The 22103-nt window shown below is 37.1% G+C and overlaps 2 protein-coding genes across 2 annotated transcripts in view; one reads left to right on the top strand and one right to left on the bottom strand.

Annotated features, from left to right (window-relative positions):
* Positions 1-17109, top strand: part of FAM186A (family with sequence similarity 186 member A) — a 74952-nt gene extending 57843 nt beyond the window's left edge. Inside the window, exons 5-8 of the mRNA XM_023643539.2 lie at positions 2679-2871; positions 4947-5098; positions 5843-6025; positions 17032-17109. Coding sequence (XP_023499307.2) covers positions 2679-2871; positions 4947-5098; positions 5843-6025; positions 17032-17053 — 550 coding nt within the window. The 3' untranslated portion in view covers positions 17054-17109. The remainder of the gene's footprint in view (positions 1-2678; positions 2872-4946; positions 5099-5842; positions 6026-17031) is intronic.
* LARP4 (La ribonucleoprotein 4) overlaps positions 1-22103 on the bottom strand; it is a 179065-nt gene that overhangs the window by 126250 nt on the left and 30712 nt on the right. The gene's annotated exons all lie outside the window — the stretch shown is intronic.

Below are 22103 nucleotides of genomic sequence, written 5' to 3'. Positions count from 1 at the left end.
TATCCCAGCCCTAATATCCAAACCCTAATTGTGCTTTCTGTTAAGTATGGACTTTGAAGTCAGGAAGATCTTGGCTCAAATTTCCAGCTCTGAACCTTTCTGAGGCTCAAATGTGCTATTTGTAAAGTGTATGTAAAAATATTTACTTCAAACAATGGTTGTGAGGATTAAATGAAATAATATATTTTAAAATGTTTAAAATATACTCATTTAATATAAATTATAAAATAGAAGTAAAATTTCTAGCACAATGATTGACCCTGCACAGTAGATGTTCAGTAAATGTAAAGCACCTTCCCTTGGATCATGATTCTATATCAAATACTATAAAAAACATTGCTTAGGATGGGGGTAATGTTTTATCAGTATAAGTGGAATTTGCTAAGAGAGTGGGAACAAAAGGTAGGAAGGGATAAATGGCCATGTTTCTGGACAGGGAATTTTAAATAATAACATACCTCAGTGGTTACAACTGGAATGAGCATTTATATTATTAAAATGAATTATCTTTAAAAATCCATGAGTGGCTTAGTGGTTAAGTTTGGCACACTCCACTTTGGTGGCCTGGGTTCAGTTCCCAGGCACGGACATACATCACTCATCAGTGGCCATGCTGTAGAGGCATCCCACATACAAAGCAGGAAGATTGGCAGAGATGTTTGCTCAGGGTGAACCTTCCTCAAGCAAAAAGAGGAAGATTGGCAACAAGATGTTAGCTCAGAGTGAAACTTCCTCAGCAAAAAAGAAAAAAAAAAAAGAAAAATCCATAAAAAATAAAATCCCTAAGTTTGAAATGAAACTATAAACTTTTCTAAGGAGTGAAATGTGATTTCAATAAGGAAAAGTTATGGGGAAAATCTAAAAGACTATGTGAACAGACAGGAAATTAGGAGGAAAGATTTAGTGTAAAAAATAAGGCTTATTAGGAAGATCTAATGCATAGCATAGTGATTATAGTCAACAATGCTGATACTGTACTATAAACTTCCAACTTGCTAAGGGACTAGATCTTAGTTGTTCTCACCACAAAAAGAAATGATAATTAGGTAATAATTGTTATGTGATAGACGTTAGCTAGCACTACAGTGGTAATCATATTGCAATATATAAATGTATCAAATCAACACATTGGACACTTTAAACTTACACAATGTCAATTATTTCTCACTAAAATATATATCTATATGTATTTTAAAAGATGGTTATAAGAATGGTAATATGCTTGCTTCATTGAGAACTGTTATTTATGGGAATGGATGTGATAGGCATTCTGCAATGCATGTAGAGAAGTGATTAAAAACACATGTAATGAAGATAGTTGTAGAAATGAAAAAATAAAAATAAAAATCACCTACAGGATATGAAAAAAAAATCAAGGTTCTTGGAAAATTAATTTAATTAAAATTAATTAATTGAGAAAGTTAATACATTTAAGCATTAAATGATCCATAGATACAGTAGGGTGTAAGCTATTAATTATAACCTACAAAAGAGAGTTATTCCCTCTGTGTGTGTGTAGATATGTAAAATACATATATTCAGAAAAATATCTTTTACGAGTTCCCATTGCGTAGCCATTTCCCCTTAAAACTCCAAACTCTTTAACATGCCTTTTAAGGCCTTTATAATCTAGCCATTCCAGTCTTATCCCCAACTATATCCTTTCACATATCTATAGTCTAAAAGTGCCAGGCTACTCACCACTCTCAAAATATAACTTTCATCATCTTGGCTTTGTTTACAGTATTCCTTCAACCTGGAATTCATCATCCCTTTCTTCCCAAACTTTAGTGACAGTAAGAGTGAGATTTTATTTAAAATACAGATCCTGAAGTGTACCAATAAGATTTTGATTCAAAAGTTCTGGGAAGCAGCCAGAATCTGCATTTTCAACAAGCATCCCCTCCCCCAAGATGATTCAGTCCAGGTGATCAGGGTCCACATTTTGAGAAGTATTGGTATTGTGGAAACAGAGAAGAGCTGGGTTTGCTTCCCAAATCTGCTATTTATTAATTACATGACTTTAGAAAATTACTTAACTTTGCTCAGATTCCTTTTCCTCTCCTGTAGAATGGCAAAACACTATCTGTTTAGGAGGCCCAAACGTGTGGGTATCCATAATAGTAAAGAGAGAGAGTGCATTTTTGTGACTGTTTCTCAAAATGCTATTCAACATCTTCCCATGAAGTCTTCCTTATTCCTCCTGTTAGAATTAATTATGCTTTCCTTCTTGCTTAAATAGCATGCTTATATTTCTATTTAGCAGTTATGTCATTCTCTCTTTGACAATGTTAATTTATTAGTCTCCTATTCTGGCTTGTAAGTTCTTTGAAGGCAAGGAAACTGTCTTTCTCATATTTTCATAATTAAGTACCTTCAATATATCTTGTACATATCAATACTAAAATGTTAATATATTAAGATAATAATAAGCAACACTATTATAACATTAAAAAACTCTGTGAAGAGTTAATGAAAATTTGACAGTCATAGATTTTTGAAAGTTTAGTCATATAGCAAACTATGTAGATTAAAGTCTCATTAAGCAAGTCTCCCACCCCTATCCCACCCCCCCTCCACTTACTAAGGATGAGATGAGAACTGAAAGGAACTAAGGCCAAGTTTGCTGAGTTAGGGTCAATAATTATGTCGATCTAATTCTTGTTAATTTTTTCAAGAAACAACCTAATCAAACGATTACAAGCCATCCAAAACACTGGGAAAGGTTATGAGACCCAGAACCTCTACATAATGCTGAGCAGAATTGATGACTACCAGAAAAAGGTGATGCGGGTCTGGACCAAGAAGCAGAAGTCTCTAGAGCAGAAACGGAATCAATGCCTGAGGAAAATGATCCTCTTATTTACCAAGGTAACCTGTTTTCTATTCCGTCTCCCCAGTGTGTTGTGAGAAAAATGAAAGTGGTAAACTTTGGAAATAACATTTACCTGGAGATACTATGTGTATTAGTTTCCCAAGGCTACCATAACAAATTACCACAAACTTGACGGCTTATAACAACAGAAACATATTCTCTTACAGTTCTGCAGGCCAGTTCATGACATCAAGGTGTTGGCAGGGTTGGTTCCTTCTGGAGGCTCTGAGGGAGAAATTTGTTTCGTGCCTCTCTCCTAGATTCTGGTAGCTATAGACAATCCTTGACATTCCCTGGCTTGTAGCTGCATAACTCCAATCTCTGCCTCCATCCTTCCCATGGCTTTCTTCCCAGGGTGTCTTATGTCTTCTCTTCTGTCTCTTATAAAGCTATGTGTCATTGATTTAGGACCCACCTGGTTAATCCAGGATGATCTCATCTTGAGATCCTTAACTGAACTACATCTGTAAAAAACCCCTTTTCCAAATAAGGTCACGCACACAGGTTCTGTGTGAACAAATCTTTTGGGGGGTTCACCATTCAACCTACTACACCATGACTTCAGTGAACCTCCTAAATTGACAACAGGAATACTGGCTGGACTCTCTAGATGAGAAAAGACCAGAATAGGAGAGATTTGCCAAAATGCTCAACTCCTTCCTAGTCAATCCACATCTACCAGTCTCTAGTATGAAACCTCTTGAAGTTACTGTTCTCCAAGTGAGTCTTGGTGGTTATTTCTCTCCTCAAAGCTATCAGAAAGCAAATTTTAATATCATGAGTTTACCAGAAAGGAGATAAGGGTTTAACTTGCTTATATAGCCCCAGACACAGAAGACCCTGTTAAACTTTAACATCCACTTATGTCCCAGCGCCCCTCTGAGATAACCATCAGTATGCTTTTGGAGGTGATGGTGACCTTCCAAAAGTTTTAGAGCTGAGAGTAGAGTCCTTTGCTCCAGGCTTACATGCTCCAGCATGGAGTTCCAGAACATTCTTGGAGTTCTAGGAACATTTTATATCTACATATCCTTTCCTTTCACTAAATTAATTAATTTGCAAGATCAGTTTACTTGCTACTTTAGGAGGTACAAAGAGACTGTTCATTATAGCTGTATCCAAATCAGACATTCCGAATTTCCCAGAACAGTTATATTTTAATATTAAAGCTCTTGACCAAAAAAAAACTGACATTTTTGACAATTTTTGGTTTGGAAAACATGGCCAATGTAGATGGAGTAAAGCAAGATGAGCTGGCAGTGTCATGAGCTGTCTAACAGGAATCACAATGTCTTGGGTATTTCAGAGGATGAATGAAGGTCTGGGGTGAGGGAAGCCAGAATCTAGATAATGAGGTGGGTATCAAGGCATAAAGAAGGGAAAGGAAAAAGCAGAAGGGAGGACAGGATAGAAATGAATAAATACCTTACACTGGATGTGGTCAAGTGGTTACTTCTGCTACCAGCTTGTCTAGGTTCAAATCAGCTTCACCACATAAGTGACCTTGGGCAAGCCACTTAAATTTTCTGAGCTTCAGATCCCCATATCTAAGACAAGGATAATAATAGTATCTACCTCATAAGGTTGTTGTAAATACCAAATGAGTTAATATATAGAAAGCATCTGACATTTAGTAAGTATTCAGTAAATGTTACCTATACATTGCATAGGGCTTAACAATTTATCAAGTGCTTCCATATATACTATCTTATACAACTCTCACAACAACTCTGTGTTATTATCCTTATTTGAGAAATGAGGAGAAAGAGGTGCAGATAAAATTAGCAGTTAACCCAAAGTCACACAGCTAAGAAAAGAAAGGACTAGGACTAGAGCTTATGCAGGACCAAGGTTTTTATGTATCATAGCTGCCTCCTTTGAAATTGTGTGCTGGAGGTGGGGTGGAGGTTGAGGGGTGGTTGGAGAAAGGGAAAAAGAGGATGGAGACAGATTTGTAAACCCATGGAAAAGGAAGAGTCATAGTTTAGTTTTGGGCCAGCTCGGAAGAACTTCCTAAAGACTCTGGTCCTTTCTTTTCATGGTTTCCTTTTTCTGATTTATTTATTTTTAGCTCCAAGACGTGTATAAATTGAATCTTAGTCAACCTATCCCTTTGATCATCAACAAAAAGCAGATACCTGCCTCTACCAAATTTGTTCAACAGCCATTCCTAGAGCTACTGATGCAAGAGGACAGAAAGCCTGACATATTCAAGAAATTTAGGTATGTGGTAGGAAAGACTGACATTAAACTTTCTTTAGATGCTATGTGGGACTTAACGCTTCTTTCTCTGCCCAAGAGCTTCCTTTTCCCCACAAGTGTCATATGGTGCAGTGGAGAGTCTAAGGGAGTACTAATTTTCTTAGCTAATTTAGCAAGAGGCTTATTTATATATATTTCTACTTAAATATTTAACATCTAATTTTGAGTTCCTTAAAAAAAATGAAGCAGATTCCTCCTTACTAAGAAATAAATTTTAATACACAATGAAGAAACTTAGAAGCATTACTTTTTTTTTTTTTTTTTTTTTTTTTAACAGAAGGTAGGAGCCTTGGGAAAGAAGGGGGAAAAACAGCTTGGATATGGTCTGTATACTTCATGAAGCTAAAAAGGTAGTTTTAAAATGGATTACAAGGTGAAGTCATGGAAATGCAGAAAGAAGGAAAGAAAGAGAGAGAGAGAGGAAGAGAGAGAGAGAGAGAGAGAAAGAGAGAAAGCAAGCAAGCAAGCGAGAAAGAAAGAAGAAGAAAAAGCAAGCAAGCAAGCAAGCTATTTCAGCAAATTCTGCTGTTTTAATCAATCTCTCAGTCCAAGTGGGGCATAGCTACTGTTCCTCAGTGCCAGAGCGGGCTTTATAGGACAGGGTGGTGGTGAAGATAAGAAGGGAGAATAAAAATCATATATTTTGATTGGTTATGGAGCTCAGGAGAGTGTGGTGCTTTCAATTAGTGCTCTCTGATTTTCTAGACAAGAAGACCAAATGGAAGCCATTTGGAATGCTGATCTGTCCACTTCAAGCTACCCAATAACAGAGAAGACATCAATACATTCTCTCTGGGCCCAGCTGGGTGGGTACCCAGATATTCCTATGCTGCTCCAGTTAGATGTTCAGGCTACCTTCAGAAAATCTCTTGCATTCATTCAATCACAGTAAGTTAAGGATGGGGAGCACTCTGGTCACCGGGCCTTTGGTCATATACCTCTTGTTTCCCTAACTTCACTTTCTCTTACAGCACAAGGGAGTTACCAAAAGTAGGTGCTTGGTGTGAGGTTAGACTCAACATTAGTCATAAAATAGTACAGGTAAATTTAGCATTAGTCTTTCAGCGTTTCTCTTCATAGACCTGCAGATGTTACGATTGGAATAATATAAAATAAACAAACAAACAAAAAAAACCCCAGTTACAATACCACAAAAGCTAATCTAACACTAGATAGGTCCACTTTGAATTCCACCCTTAGGGATTTATTATTGAAAGTTCCAGAAAGACAATAGTAAAATGCTTTTGTCCACTTCATGGTTCAGTAACAAGACCTCAAATGCAGTTATCATATCTAGGCTCAATTTGTGGTAAATTAGGTGCTTATATCTCAGGATACACTGAAGAGACTTGGAGAGAACAGGTAAGGTGGTTGTGTGGTTCCACATTTCCAAATTCTGTTAACGCAGATGCTCATGTAAACCAGTGGAAATCACCCCAGTGGAAGTGAAGAGTTTTGGAGTCTGCATTTTCTCTTTCAGGACAGAGAATTATTTAATGTTCTAAACTAAGAATTTAGAAAATTGAACTTTTGTAACCTAAAAGAGTTCACAGAAGCAGTTTGATTTATTCTGGTGACATCCAAGTCCTGAGGTAGGAAGAAACAGTGTTAATTCACAAATTTGTTTAGGTGACAGTCACCATGAGATAAGATATTTAAAATTCTATAATATAGTAAAATAACAGCAAATATATTACTATATAATGTATACAATATAAAGTCATATACCATGAGCACAAGTGTTCTCGAAAAAAAGTTATCAGAGCAAATGTAACCAGTAAGTTGAATAAGCATGACTCATAAGAAAGCCACTTTTTGTCTCCCATTTTCCTTTACGTTTTTTGGAGTGATTAATTAACTGGTTATCTTGAGTGATAACACTGCTAATTCAATGTGCTTGGGACAAGATATATAATTTTTTCTTTGAATAATATTTCCTTTATTTCCATTCCATAGCTAGCTTCAACTATTAGATATCCTCCAAACTACCCACTTCTTACTCATGCTAAACCCTACAAAATTAGTAAGACCCTTACTTCCAGTTTACTATTTAGAAGGACTCACAATCAAGGAGTTTTCAGAGATTTTTGTTTGTTTGTTTCATAGATTTTTTTTTAGGTATAATGTATATACAGTAAAATTTATCCTCTTTAGAAAGGGTACAGTTCTGAGTCTTGACAAACGCATAGCTATGGCAACCACTAATCTATTTGCTATCCTTATAGTTATACTTTTTCTTGAATGTCATATAAATCAAAATATATAGTATGTAACCTTTTGAATCTGGCTTTTTTCACTTAGCATAGTTTATGTGAGATTCATCCATGTTGTCTCATGTATCAGTAAATCATTCCTTTTCATTTACTGACTAGTATAATGCTGTTGTATGGCTGTACCACATTTGTTTATCCATTCACCAGGTGAAAGACATTTGGGTTGTTTCAAGTTTTTGGCAATTATAAATAGAACTGCTATAAAAATTCATATACAGGTTTTGGGGTGAATGTAAGTTTTCATTTCTCTTAGATAAATACCCAAGAGTGGGATTGCTGGGTTGTATGATAAGTGTATGTTGAACTTTACAAGAAACTGCCAAGTTATTTTTCAAAGTGACTGTACATCCCTTTACATTTATTCAGTGGGGCTAGTTCTTACCTTGCCTCTGGATGAAAAGCTAGGTGGTTCCATGACATCTTTGGTAACTTTTCAGTAACATAAGTTTATCTGGTCAGTAATTAAAATGTCCAGGAACATGTACAATAAAACTGTAACTTTGTTTTAAAGTTGAGACTTCTTCTCTCCTCCAGCTTAGATTATTGCAACTTAGTCACAGAAGGGAAGGACATGAACAGTTCCTTTTCTCTTTTATGGCCAAGTGTTACTGTTCCTACGTTTCTAGCTTGCTACTATGGAACAGCTTAGGAAACAGAGCTCTAGGAAGGGAAGAGATAGATGGTAAAGGGAAAGTTCTTACTATTACTGTCACATTTTCTAACATCATTACTTCCTAGATGTGGCAGATTTTTAAAGCTGACTGTTTCAGCGGGTACTTCGGTGAGTTCCTTGGAGATTGTTATTACTAGAGATCTCTCATCTGCAGATTTCCAGAACTTGGCAAACACATTTCTAATCCAACTGGTTATTTAGATTTGTGATACCTTCAGTTTCACTCTGCTGAGATGTGTTTGCATATTCAGGCAGCCCTCCTGGACATCCATGACAACTCCATGACATCTCTCTTGGATATTTGTGTATGTGTGGCCCACATCTAGTCTACAGGAAACACTTGAGCCTTTGTCCAGATAAACTCTGAGTTTGAAGGTTTATCCCAACGCAGCAGCAGCTGCTTCTTTGCTTCTGCCATTAGAGAAGCTAGCCAACCAATCACTTGCCTTATTTTTTTTTCAGGTATGCAATAACCCCCAGCCTATTGGGCCTCCAAAATGCAGGGGCCCTTGTTAAGTTCCTCCTATCCTAGGAGGAATGGTAGGAGCACTCTCAAAATCCTCTTCTCCTTGACCATTTCATATCCTCAGAGTGAGTTAGAAGATTAAGAGTCAATTACTTTGTAAACCCCAGTCTAGCACTTCTCTTTAGAATTGGGTATCTATTGTTAGGGTTGCGAGATTTAGCAAATAAAAATACAGGACACCCTGTTAAATTTGAATTTCAGAAAAACAACAAATGATTTAGTGTAAGTATGGTTCATGCAATTTTATACCTTTACTAAAAAATTACTCATTGTTTATCTGAAATCCAAATTTAACTAGGCATCCTGTATTTAATCTGGCAACCCTTCTACTGTGCCGTGCCAAAACTTCTATTTTGACATGCTCTTACATACAAAATACATATTAGAAGATTCTAACTTGTAGAGTTAGATGCCTGAAAACTTTCAGAGTAGGAGATGCTGAAAACAGTGAAAAAGTTCAAAACATTATAGAAAATGGGAGAACTGAAGTCTTGGATTTTTGCTATTTTTCATTAAAAATAGTATTAATACAGAAAATAATCAATTTTCAAGACTTCTTAAATAGTAATAATGGGCACTATTTATCATTCTCTTTTTTTCTAACTAGAATCTCTTCAAGGTCTCCCTCCTCCAAAGAGGATTATATTTATTTCACTTTGTGGCAATTAAAGTGCAAACCAAGAGACTTTCTTTACCTCTGGGTTAGTTATTTCCACTGTCCTCTAGGTCTCACTTTTTCACTTTTTTGAAAGATTTTATTTTTCCTTTTTCTCCCCAAAGCCCCGGGTTCATAGTTGAGTATTTTTAGTTGTGAGTCCTTCTAATTGTGGCATGTGGGATGCCGCCTCAGCACGGCTCGATGAGTGGCGCCATGTCCGCGCCCAGGATTCAAACTGGTGATACCCTGGGCCACCAAAGCAGAGTACACGAACTTAACCACTGGGCCACAGGGCAGGCCCCTAGGTCTCACTTTTTTTTTTTTTTTTTTTAATTTTTTTTTTTTTATTAAAGATTTTATTTTTTCCTTTTTCTCCCCAAAGCCCCCCGGTACATAGTTGTGTATTCTTTGTTGTGGGTTCTTCTAGTTGTGGCATGTGGGACGCTGCCTCAGCGTGGTTTGATGAGCAGTGCCATGTCCGCGCCCAGGATTCGAACTAACGAAACACCGGGCCGCCTGCAGCGGAGCGCGCGAACTTAACCACTCGGCCACGGGGCCAGCCCCCCTAGGTCTCACTTTTAACAGTCACTCTTTCTGAGCTGTCTTCTCTGACTCCTCCATAGGCTGCCATAACATCTTGTAATTAACACTATCCTAGCACCTACCATTCTGTACTGTAATTGCTTCATTACTTACCTCCCCTGATTTTAGATATGTTTTGAGATTAGCTGCCTGTCGTATTCAACTCCTCAACTTTTTCTCTGCCTGCTTTCTTTTCAAAAATATTTACTGACTACTTACTATGGGCCAATCTTTAGTTAGCAGCACAGGGACTCCATGGAAAATGAAGCAAAAAGGCAGACTTAGAAGAAAATAAGGCACTGAGATACAATATGTGGGAAGGGGTCAAGAGACCATGGATGACAGGCAGAAGGAACAATACGTGCAAACATCCAGGGTTAATAGCATATGGCTTCTTTTGCTTTATCTCCTAAAAAATTTTTTTAAAAAAATGAATAAAAAACCCTCCTTACTCCCTAGTTCCCTTTCTTCTTGTTTCCAACAGGGGTGACTAGAATTAAAATTTCTCTTCCTGCCTTGATGTGTTATGTGATGCTTGGTGCTGTTGCCATCTTTGGCAACGTGGAGGTGATAACTACAGGACAAAAACACAATACACCAAGAATTACAGAGAAGAAAGATAAGTAAAACCCTGTCCTTGATGACATTGAGTTGCTAGAACAACCCTAAGTACACCTGCCTCTGGGCTTTTCGTTAAGTGAGCAATAAATGGCCTGATAGTTTCAGCCATTCTTAGTCAGGGATTCTGTTACTTACAGCTAAAAAATATTACTGACTTATTTGGTTTATACTTTTTCCCCTCAGGAAAGTCTTTCCTAATCTTCCCTATTGCCCTTACATGCCATTTCTCCATACCTCCATAGTATCCTAAGCTTATTACTCTATCAAACTAATTCTTACTTACGAAACAGTAGGCAAAAGTTAGGTTCATTCAGAATAATTGGATCTGCTGTTTCTCTTTGTCATTCACCCTATGTCTCTGTGACTTTGTTACTCTGTCACACACAAGCACACATGTACACATTTTGCCTTTCACTATTCAAATATTTGTTTAAAATACAGGTAGAGAAAGGGGGCACATAGTGTGATACATCATAATCCTTTATTTCCCTAAGGGATAGTCCTAGCAGATGGTTTGCACACTTGGAAATAAGTGAATGTTTCAGATGTCTACCTTGGCTTGTTAGAGCATTTTCCCTGAGGGGAAAACTACTTAGGACACAAATCATAAATCAGAAAGTTGGCTGGTAAATATAGGATCAGGGCAGAAGAAGCTACTTATGTGATATCGATGGTTGTGACAGGAGATTATGATTTGGATTCGTCTCCACTGTTTGTGGAAGGATGTACCTAACAAGCAACCTGGACAGTTGTGTGGGCTACACAGCATCCCTTTTCTCCAGAGACTCCTCTCTGACCTTGTGTTTCTTGTTTCCATGCCAACCATCTGCCATTCCACTTAAAATCTTTCTCCTAAGTAATTTAAATGTACCTTATGGCTTTTTTTAAAAGAGGGAAATCACTTTTTTCTGAGTATAATTTGATTTATTTTTATTCAAAAAATTCAGAAAATTTATAAAACACAAGAAAGTATGACAAAGAAGATTTTTTAAAAAATCAGTTCTGACCCCTACCATTCAGGGATAATACTATTGCTAACATTTTGGCATATAATTTTTGTTTGAAAAGGAAAGTTGTATTATTTTATTAAGGTATAATGTATTACGTTTTACAGATGGGGTTAGGAGCTGTTACTAAATCACAATCTTTAGTTAGCAGCACAGGGACTCCAAGGAAAATGAAGCAAAAGAGCAGACTTAGAAGAAAATAAGGCAACAATGGAATTTGTCTTAGATTCCATGAATGCCAGTGGAGAGATTCAGTACATACTTACCATACAATAGAATAATACCTGCTATAGTGATCAAATTTGAATTCATAAAAATAAAAAGCAATTTTAAGAACTTTACCACATATGCCTATGGATAGTTTGTATAATCTGATGAACACTTACTCTCAGCTAGTCGTAAACAACAAAAGCAAGACCTAGTTTAGGTGACAGACCATGTTGAACTTAAACTTTGCAATATGACTGGAGAGAATTTTATTTTAGGTAATGACTTCTAACCTACACACTATGGGGTGATATGATTTTATGATTCCATCTAAATACTAATTATATAACAGGATTCACATTAAAAATAAAATTATAACATGCCTCAAGAATGTTAAATAAACCAGCCTATCATTAATTAACTAATTAATTCCTACAGCAAATATTTATTGAGAACCTGTTAGTACCAGGCACTAGGCTCTGGGATGTTAGGGTAAGTGTGGCACAGTCTCTACACTATGAGAGTTTATATTCTAATGGGAGATACAGAGAAGTCAGGAATTCCAATACGGTGTGAATAAATGGTAAGTGATGGTGAAAGTACTGAATGTTCTGGAATTACACAGTACTCAACCCAGACATAGATAAAGTGCCAGAGAAATGTTCCTAAAGACACTGACAATTAAGTGGAGACTAACAACAAGAGGAAGGTTCGGGGCAAAGACTGACTGTTCTGGAGAGAGGGAATGGCAAAGGCCCAGAGGTCTTTTGAGGAAAATTGGTCAGCATGGCCAAACTGTTGTATACAAACTGGAAGTGGCAAGATTAGAGAGGTAGGCAGGGCCAGAGAAACCAAGAAGATGTTTACAGTCCATGTTAGGTTTTCTGGACTTTATCTAGAGGGCTATTGAAAATTTTTAAATATTTATTACAAATATTCCAGACAACAAAAAGCATAGTAATATAAAAAACATCTGCATATGCAACACTAAGCTTAAGAAATAAAATATATTCTTTAAAAAAGGAAAAACCCAAAAAGTAAAAATACATAATACAAACACACATAAGAGTGAACTTCCCTGCGTACTCCTATCCAATGGCATTTTTCTTCTTTTTAGTCCTTAGAAACCACAATCCTGAACTTGATATTATTATTCCTACACATTTGGCTTTGTACTTTATCTACATATGTGACTCTAAACAACATAAACACAAGGTTGAGGGGTGAGTAAGGTTGCCAGACAAAATACAAGATGCCCAGTTAAATTTGTTGATTTTCTCTATTGATTTCTGCTCTAATTTCTTGTATTTCTTTTCTTCTGCTTACTTTGAATTGAATCTGCTCTTCTTTTTCTAGTTTCCCAAGGAGGAAGCTTAGATTTATTGATTTAAGATCTTTTTTTCCCTAGTATGTGCATTCAGTGCTATAAATTTTCCTCTAAGTACTGCTTTTGCTACATCCCACAAATTTTGATAAATTGTATTTTCATTTTCATTTAGTTCAAAAAATTTTTAAACTTCTCTTGAGATTTCTTCTTTGGCCCCATGCGTTATTTAGAAATGTGTTGCTTAATTTTCACATAATTTAGGATTTTCCAGCTATCTTTCTGTTATTGATTTCAAGTTTAACTCTATTGTGGTCTGAGGGCAGACACTGTATGATTTCTATTTTAAATTTGTTAAGGTGTGATTTATGGCCCAGAATGTGGTTTATCTTCGTGAATAGAAAGAGAAGAGCTTGAAAAGAAAGTGTAATCTGCTGTTGTTGAGTAAAGTATTCTGGAGATATCAATTATATCCAGTTGATTAACGATGCTGTTGAGTTCAACTATATCCTCAATGATTTTCTGCCTGCTGGATCTGTCTACTTCTGATAGAGGGGTGTTAAAGTCTCCAACTATAGTAGTGGATTTATTTCTTTCTCCTTGCAATTCTATAGTTTTTGCCTCACATAGTTTGATGCTCTTTTGCTCTTTTGTTAGGCAAACTTTAAGGATTATTATGTCATCTTGGACTATTGACCCCTTTATCGTTATGTAATACTCCTCTTTATCCCTGATAACTTTCCTTGCTCTGAAGTCTGCTCTGTCTGAAATTAATATAGCTACTCCTGCTAGCATGGTGATTTTTTTCCTATCCATTTACTTTTAATCTATGTGCCTTTATGTTTAAAGTAGGTTTCTTATAGATAACATATAGTTGGGTCTTGTTTTTGGATCTGACGATCTCTGTCTTTTAATTGATGTATTTAGATCACTGACATTTAAAAGTCATTAAAGTGATTATTGATATAGTTGGATTAATAGCTACCATGTTAGTTAGAGTTTTCTATTTATTGCCTTTGTTCTTTGTTCCTATTTTTGTCTTCCACACTTTTTCTGCTTTTTGTGGTTTCAATTGAGATTTTATAATTCCATTTTCTCTCCTTTCCTAGCATATCAGTTATACTTCTTTTATTACTTTTTTTGGTTGTTGCTCTAGAGTTTGTACTATACATTTACAACTAATCCATATCCACTTTCAAATAATACTATAACACTTCATGAGTAGTGCTAGTATTTTATAATAAAATATTCCCTCCCATCCCTTATATCATCTGTCATCCACTTTACTTAAACATAAGCACATATATATATATAAAATTGAATACATGGTTGCTATTATTTTGAACAAACTATTATCTGCCAGATCTATTAAGATAAATAAAACCTTTTATTTTACCTTCATCTATTCCTTCTCCAATGCTCTTCCTATCTTTATGTAGATCTGAATTTCTGATCTATACCATTTTCCCTCTCTGAAGAACTTCTTTTAACATTTCTTGCAAGGCAGGTCTACTGGCTACAAATTCCCTCAAATTTTATTTGTCTGAGAAAGTCTTTATTTCTCCTTCACTTTTTAAAGATAATTTTGCATAATACAGAACTCTAAGCTGGTAGTTTTCTCTCAAGACTTTAAATATTATACTCCTCTCTTGCTTGCATGGCTTCTGAGAAGTTGGATATAATTATTTTCTTTGCTCCTCTATAGGTAAGGCGTTTTTTTCCTCTCTGGTTTCTTTCAAGATTTTTTTACATTGATTTTTCTGAAGTTTAAGTATGATATGCTTGAGAGTAGTTTCTTTGGCATTTGTCCTGCTTAGTGTTCTCTGAGTTTCCTGTTTCTGTAGTTTTGTGCCTGACATTATTTTGGAGAAATTCTCCATTATTATTGCTTCAAATATTGCTCTGTTCCTTTCTTTCTTCTCTTTCTGGTATTCCCATTACACGTTACACCTTTTGTAGTTGTCCCACAGTTTCTGAATATTCTGTTCTGGTTTTTTCAGTCTTTTTTCTCTTTGCTTTCAGTTTTGGAAGTTTCCATTGTCACATACTCAAGCTCAGAGATTTGTTTCTCGGCCATGTCTAGTCTACTAATGAGGCCATTAAAGGTATTCTTCATTTCTGTTACAGTGTTTTTTACCTCCAGCATTTCATTTTTATTCTTTCTCAGAATATCCATCTCTCTGTTTACATTATCCATGTGTTCCTGCGTGCTGTCTACTTTTTCTATCAAGTCCTTAGCATATTAATGATAGCTGTTTTAAATTCCCTGCCTGATAATTCCAACATCCCTACTATATCTGACTTTGGTTCTGATGCTTGTTCAGTCTCTTCAAACTGTATTTTTTGCCTTTTAGTACATCTTGTAATTTTTGTTAAGATCCAGACATGATGTACTAGATGAAAGGAACTCTGGTAAATAGGCCTTTAGTGGTGTAGTGGTAAGGTATGGCAGTAAAGGAAAGATTTTATAGTCCTATGATTAGGTCTCAGTCTTTTGAAGACCCTATGCCTCTGGACTGTGAACTTTACCAGTGCTTTTCAGCTACCACCTCTCCACCTTAGGTGGGACAGGATGGCTAGAGAGAGCTGGAATTGGGTATTTCCCTTCCCCCATGTGGAAGGCTAGAGCCAACTAGACTTGGGTATTTCCCTTCCTCCAAGTAGGTTAGGCACTGATAAAACCCCAGCACCTGGTAAAATAGTTTCTCTTGAGTGCATGCCTTGTCAAGAAGAACAGAATGCTCTGGTGTATTCCAAAATATACTTTCCTCCTTCTCTAAGAGAAACAGGAGGGGATTTTTCTCCAGTCGTCACTGTGAGGACCCGATAGGGTTTCTGGAGGTCCTTTTGACTTGGTCTCCCTGGAGTTTTTAATTTTCAGACTTGTACATACTGAGCTTCCAGCAACTTATCAGTTAGTTTAGGAACCAGGCGCTGGTTCCTGCAGAAGTTTCTGCTTGTGAGTTTCTGCACCCGTAAGTTGTGATTTTCTGTACTGCCTAATTTGGGGGGCAATGGTTTGCCCTGCGACCTCACTTCTCTGAAGGATGTAAGAAGAGTTGTTGATTTTTCAGTTTGTTCAACTTTTTACTTGTTGTTAGGATGGAGTAGAAACTTCTTGCATATATTTTTCAAAAAACTTCTGTGCACTTTTTAGTTAAAAAAATGGGCTCATATTGAATATGTTTTTTAAAACCTGCTTTGTGTTTCACTGAACAGTCCATCTTTGAAATCTTTCTATACTAAAATAGGCTCACATCATTTTTGTTGATTGCATGATATTCATTGCATAGATCTATCATAATTTATTGACCTGTTCTCCTATTAATAAAAATTTGGATCTTTTTAACATTACAAACAATGTTGCAGCAAATATCCTTGCACAAGTTTGTAAATTTATATGATGATTTTCCTATGAAAATTCCAATAAAATAATTTTTTTTTTGAGGAAGATTAGCCTTGAGCTACCTGCTGCCAATCCTCCTCTTTTTGCTGAGGAAGACTGGCCCTGAGCTAACATCCATGCCCATGTTCCTCCACTTTATATGTGGGACGCCTGCCACAGCATGGCTTACTTAGTAGTGCCATGTCCACACCCAGGATCCGAACCAGGGAACCCCGGCAGATGAAGAGGAATGTGCAGACCTAACTGCTGTGCCACCGGGCTGGCCCCAAAATAATTTTTTTTTTCCCATTACGAAAGTAATGTATGTTCATCATAGAAAATTTGGAAAATATAGACAAGATCAGGCCCATAAATAACAACCATTGTCTCTAAATCTAGGCATAAGAATACTGTTTAATAAGTAATAAGCTATTGCCAAGCCCTGCCCTTCCTGATCCTGGTCCTGGGAGACATTCTGCCTTGTTAAGGTGACTTCTATAAATACAGATTACATATCAATTTCACTAGTTTAACTTTGTGAGTTCTAGAGGCACTCTTATTTTCCCAATGAGTCATCTATATTCCCACAAATGCGTTTAAGAGCAATTCATAATAAGATTTCCTTGTCTTATTTCCAGGTTTAAGAAGACTCCTAAGTGACTGTAGAATTAAACACAAGCATGTTGAAAATAAATTTCAATATTTCAGTAAAATGCCTATTTGCTCTCCTTCATGTATATATATTACTTTGTCTATCCTTTGCTTTTTGTGTGTGTGTATGTGAGGAAGGTTGGCCCTGAGCTAATATCTGTGGCCAATCTTCCTCTTTTTGCTTGAGGAAGGTTGTTGCTGAGCTAACATCTGTGCCAGCCTTCCTCTATTTTATGTGGGATACCACCACAGCGTGGCTTGACAAGTGGTGTCAGGTTCGCACCTGGGATCTGAACCTACGAACCATGGGTTGCCAAAGAGTATATGAACTTAACCACTACGCCACCAGGCTGGTCCCCTATCCTTTGCTTTTATGTTCTGCCTGTAGTTCTTTAGGTTAAACATCTTCATTTCCAGGCTACTACTATGACCACTCAAGAAAGAATATCTTCTGCTCTAGATTACTAGAAACATAAAGCTTCAACAGACACTGGGGTAGGCTGTCATAAAAGAGACATGACGTGGCCCCTCACATGATGGCAATGTGGCACAGTCTACCTCCCCGAACCCAAACCCAAAGATGCTTCAGAAATAAGAAATGAGGGGCCAGCCTGGTGGCACAGTGGTTAAGTGTGCACATTCCACTTCGGCGGCCTGGGGTTCACCAGTTCGGATCCTGGGTTCGGACATGGGACCGATTGACAAGCCATGATGTAGTAGGAGTCTCACATATAAAGCAGAGGAAGATGGGCACGATGTTAGCTCAGGGCTAGTCTTCCTCAGCAAAAAGAGGAGGATTGGCAGCGGATGTTAGCTCAGGGCTAATCTTCCTCAAAAAAAAAAAAAAAAAAGGAAAGGAAAGAAAATAAAATAAATAAGAAATTAATGAATCGGGGGCTGGCCCTGTGGCCAAATGGTTAGGTTTGTGCACTCTGCTTCGGTGGCCCAGGGTTTCGCCAGTTCGGATCCTGGGCACGGACATGGCACTGCTCTTCAGGCCATACTGAGGCAGTGTCCCACATGCCACAACTAGAAGGACCCACAACTAAAATATATAACTATGTACTAGGGGGATTGGGGAGAAAAAGCAAGTATAAAAAAAATGAATGAATATTAGAAAAGAAAAGAAAACCAGCAGAAACCCTGGGGCGTCAGAAGGTGGTTATGATTTGGTAAAGAAGGGAAAGAGTAGCCCTGGACAGAGGTGGACCAGGCTCCCAAACATAAGTAGATCTAGGGAGAAATTTTGAGTTGCGCTCTTTTCTATCTACTACATTGCCCACTCAGAGTAGATCACTGTCTTCCCCATCAGCCCTACTACAATACCAAAAAGGAGGTTCGTAGGGGAACACTATTGGGATGTAAGGTAAAAAACGGTAAATGCCGGCTTAACCAGTAAGCATCTAAGGGTTTCTTCCTACCTGTCCCCATAGGTCTTTTCACTCAGAGAACTAGACAAATACATTCTTAGAAAAGAACAAAGCCTAGGGTAAGGTACAGAGAAGTTTGCTAAGAGGCAAAGCCTTCTGATGAGAATGACACACATGAGGATATTCAAAATTGGACTCCCCCAATCACCAGGAGTGGCACAAGCTAAGGCCTTCTTTTTGATTCCTCCTATCCCTTTCTCCATCTGTTACCTACAAAGATAACTGATACCCATGAAAAAAAAATGACCTCACGGGGAAAAATAACTAGACAATTAGAAATAGAAAAGTAACTAGGGGCCAGCACGGTGGCACAGCAGTTAAGTTTGCGCACTCTGCTTAGGCAGCCTGGGGTTCGCTGGTTCAGATCCCGGGTGCAGACCTATGCACCACTTATCAAGCCATGCTGTGGCAGGTGTCCAACATATAAAATAGAGGAAGATGGCCACAGATGTTAGCTCAGGGCCAATCTTCTTCAGCAAAAAGAGGATTGATGATGGATGTTAGCCCAGGGCTAATCTTCAAAAAAAAAAAAAAAAAAACGGAAAAAGAACTAGACAATTAGCGATAAACTGAATATCCTATTCTAGATGACAAGAATTAATAGAATACAAGCCAAATAAATGTCTCTGAATAGATACTGATAATGAAGCAGAAACAAATAATTATAAAGACCCAAGTAGGATTACTGAATATTCAAAACACTGTTGAAATAAACTCATTAGGTGATATAAATAGCAAAATGGACATAGCCCAAGGTCAGGTCAAGAAATTTTTGCAGACGACATTAAGAAGGAATAAGAGATGAAAAATATAAAAATTAAGAAATATGGAGGCTAGATATAGAAATGACAGCATTTATATGTGCTAACAGAAGAGAAAAAAAGTAAATGGAGGGAAGACATATGAAAAAAACAATTGAGGGGCTGGTCCCATGGCCGAGTGGTTAAGTTTGCATGCCCTGCTGCGGCAGCCCAGGGTTCCAATCCTGGGCGCGGACATGGCACTGCTCGTCAGGCCACGTTGAGGCGGTGTCCCATATGCCACAACTAGAAGGACCTGCAACTAAGATACACAACTACGTACCAGGGGGATTTGGGGAGATAAAGCAGGAAAAAGAAAAGAAAAGAAAAGAAAAAAACAATTGAGAACTTCCAAAGAAAGACTGATATTGAAAAGGTGTATGGTATGATAGCGTTGATATGGAAAAACAATAACTTAGTGATATCTTAATGAACTTTAAGAACTCCAAAGGCAAAGAGAAAATTCTAAGGACTTTCTAAGAAGAGCAGCTCACCCACCAAGAAAATGAATTAGTATGATGTCAGACTTCTTAATGACAACATTAGAGGCAGGAAAATAATAAAGAAGTATTTTCAAAATATTGAACAAAGAAATGTTGCCTCTAAAATTTTATATTAAGCTAAGCTATCATTTCAATGTGAAGGTGCAGTAAATATATTCTCAGACCTTCAAGGTCTCAGCAGATTATCATAAAGATCCTCTTTGAAACTACTCTTGGATAAAGCAATCTAACAAACAAAAATTTTAGGAAATGCCATAAAAATATAAGATAGTAAAAATGAGAAAATAACTGTAAAGTTTGTCTAAAAAATAATTATATATATATATATACATACATATATATGTGTGTGTGTGTGTACATATATATATGTATACACCAAATATAACAAAGTAGGGGACAGAATACAACATCTGAGACAGGTAAGAGTGTATGTGTTAAAGTACTTGTCTTACTAAGAAAGAAGGTAAGATCTATGTTTATAAGTTTCATAATTTGGAAAAATAAACAGAAGTAAGAGTCTTAACAAGTTATGGATAACCAACGGAAGAACAAATATAAAATGCAAGCCTTTCAAGCCCTTAACAAAAACTTCTTGCTCATATCCAAGGAAATGAGCAAGAAGCAAAAAGAAAAACTGAAAGAAAATTTAAACTGAAATGGAATAAAAAGTTCTAACATAAAAGCAATTTAATATAGTAGTTAAATTCACCAAAGAAAAGATAGAAATCTCAGATTGAATTAAAAAACAAGATCCAGCAATATAATGTCTACAAGAGACATATTTAAAAGAAAGGATAGGACAAGTTAAAACAAGAAGGGAAAAGGCAAATATGAACCAAAAGAAAGCCAAGCAGACATCTAATATCTGACAAAAATAGATTCAAGGCAAAAAGCATCACTAGGGACAAAGGGAGACAGCAGATCAAGAATATGTAATATACAGATAATACAATGCATGTATATTGTTAATATAGGTGCTTATAACAATGTAACTGCAAAATATACAAAGCAATAACTAACCCCTGGCTCTCCCCTGATAATACTGCCTTGCCTGCAGTCCTCTCAAATGATGTCTATTTTAACTCCCACATTCCCCTTATCACTTGGCCTGGAAATGAGGTGGGGGTCTTCCTCACTCCTCAATGCTACTTTCAGATTATTCTCCCCTACTGTCTAATACACTCAACTTGAAGTCTCCTGTCATTAGACTATATACCACCCATGGCCCTCTCTGTTGCAGTCCTTTACCTTCTCCTTGCTCATTGTCTCTCTATTTTGTACTTGTCATAATCCCTAGATATTTCAATATTCATAAAGATCTTTCCAACACCTGGCCTCACAATGTTTTTATCTGTTCTCCTTCAGTGATTTAATCTTATAGCTATTAGTCATACCTTTGATCTTGTTAGTACCGCAAAACAAAAACAAAAACAAACCCCTGTGACCCACTCATAATCTCAGTTTCAAATAACTCATTCTCCAAACATCACCTCTTTACAGCTGACTCCCGCTAGAACTCCATCTCCAACAACACTTTGATCTCCACAGGGACCTTTTACTACATTGATTCTACTACCTTATTACTGTCCCTCATCCCTTCATGTCCTCACTTCCTTTGCAACCCAGTTTCAATTCCATGGTCAATAATCATAGTCAGTCCCTTGCATAAGCCCTCAACTCAAACTCATTTGCTCCTCTCTTGCTCTGAAGTACTTCTTGGCTGATTACAGCCCAGCTTAAATCTAATTTTCTCTGTCTACTCCATAGCTGCACCCTGGCAGCTGAATTTGGCTTCAGGAAAACATTCAAATTTGCTGACTGGTCTTACTTTAAATAATCATTAACCTCAAGTGGCCCCATAATGCTGCCTGGCAAACAGACTGTATTTCTCTAATCCATTCACTCTGACTTTCCTGGACAATAATTTTGTATTTTCTCTTGTCTCCTCAAATCTCTGAGGCCTTCTCTTTCATTTTCTTTTTTTCTTTCCTCCCCAAAGCTCCTGTACATAGTTGTATATCCTAGCTGTAAATCATTCTAGTTCTTCTATGTGGGATGCCACCACAGCATAGCTTGATGAGTGGTGTGTAGATCCACGCCCAGAACCCAAACTGGTGAACCCTGAGCAGCCTAAGCAGAATGAGCGAACGTAACAACTTGGCCACTGGGCTGGCCCCTCTTTCATTTTCTTTCTTGGCTGATGACCTAGCTCCTTATTGCACTGAAAAATGGAAGCAACCATTATCAACTCCACATATTTCTACCACCACATTTCCCCAACTGTCTGCGTTTGTACCCACTTTCTCTCTTGATACCTGTGGATCAA

This window comes from Equus caballus, chromosome 6, assembly GCF_041296265.1.
Source record: "Equus caballus isolate H_3958 breed thoroughbred chromosome 6, TB-T2T, whole genome shotgun sequence".
NCBI classification, from domain to species: Eukaryota; Metazoa; Chordata; class Mammalia; order Perissodactyla; family Equidae; genus Equus; species Equus caballus.
The sequence above is the reverse complement of the archived record's forward strand: the minus strand, read 5'-3'. Positions and strand labels throughout refer to the sequence as shown.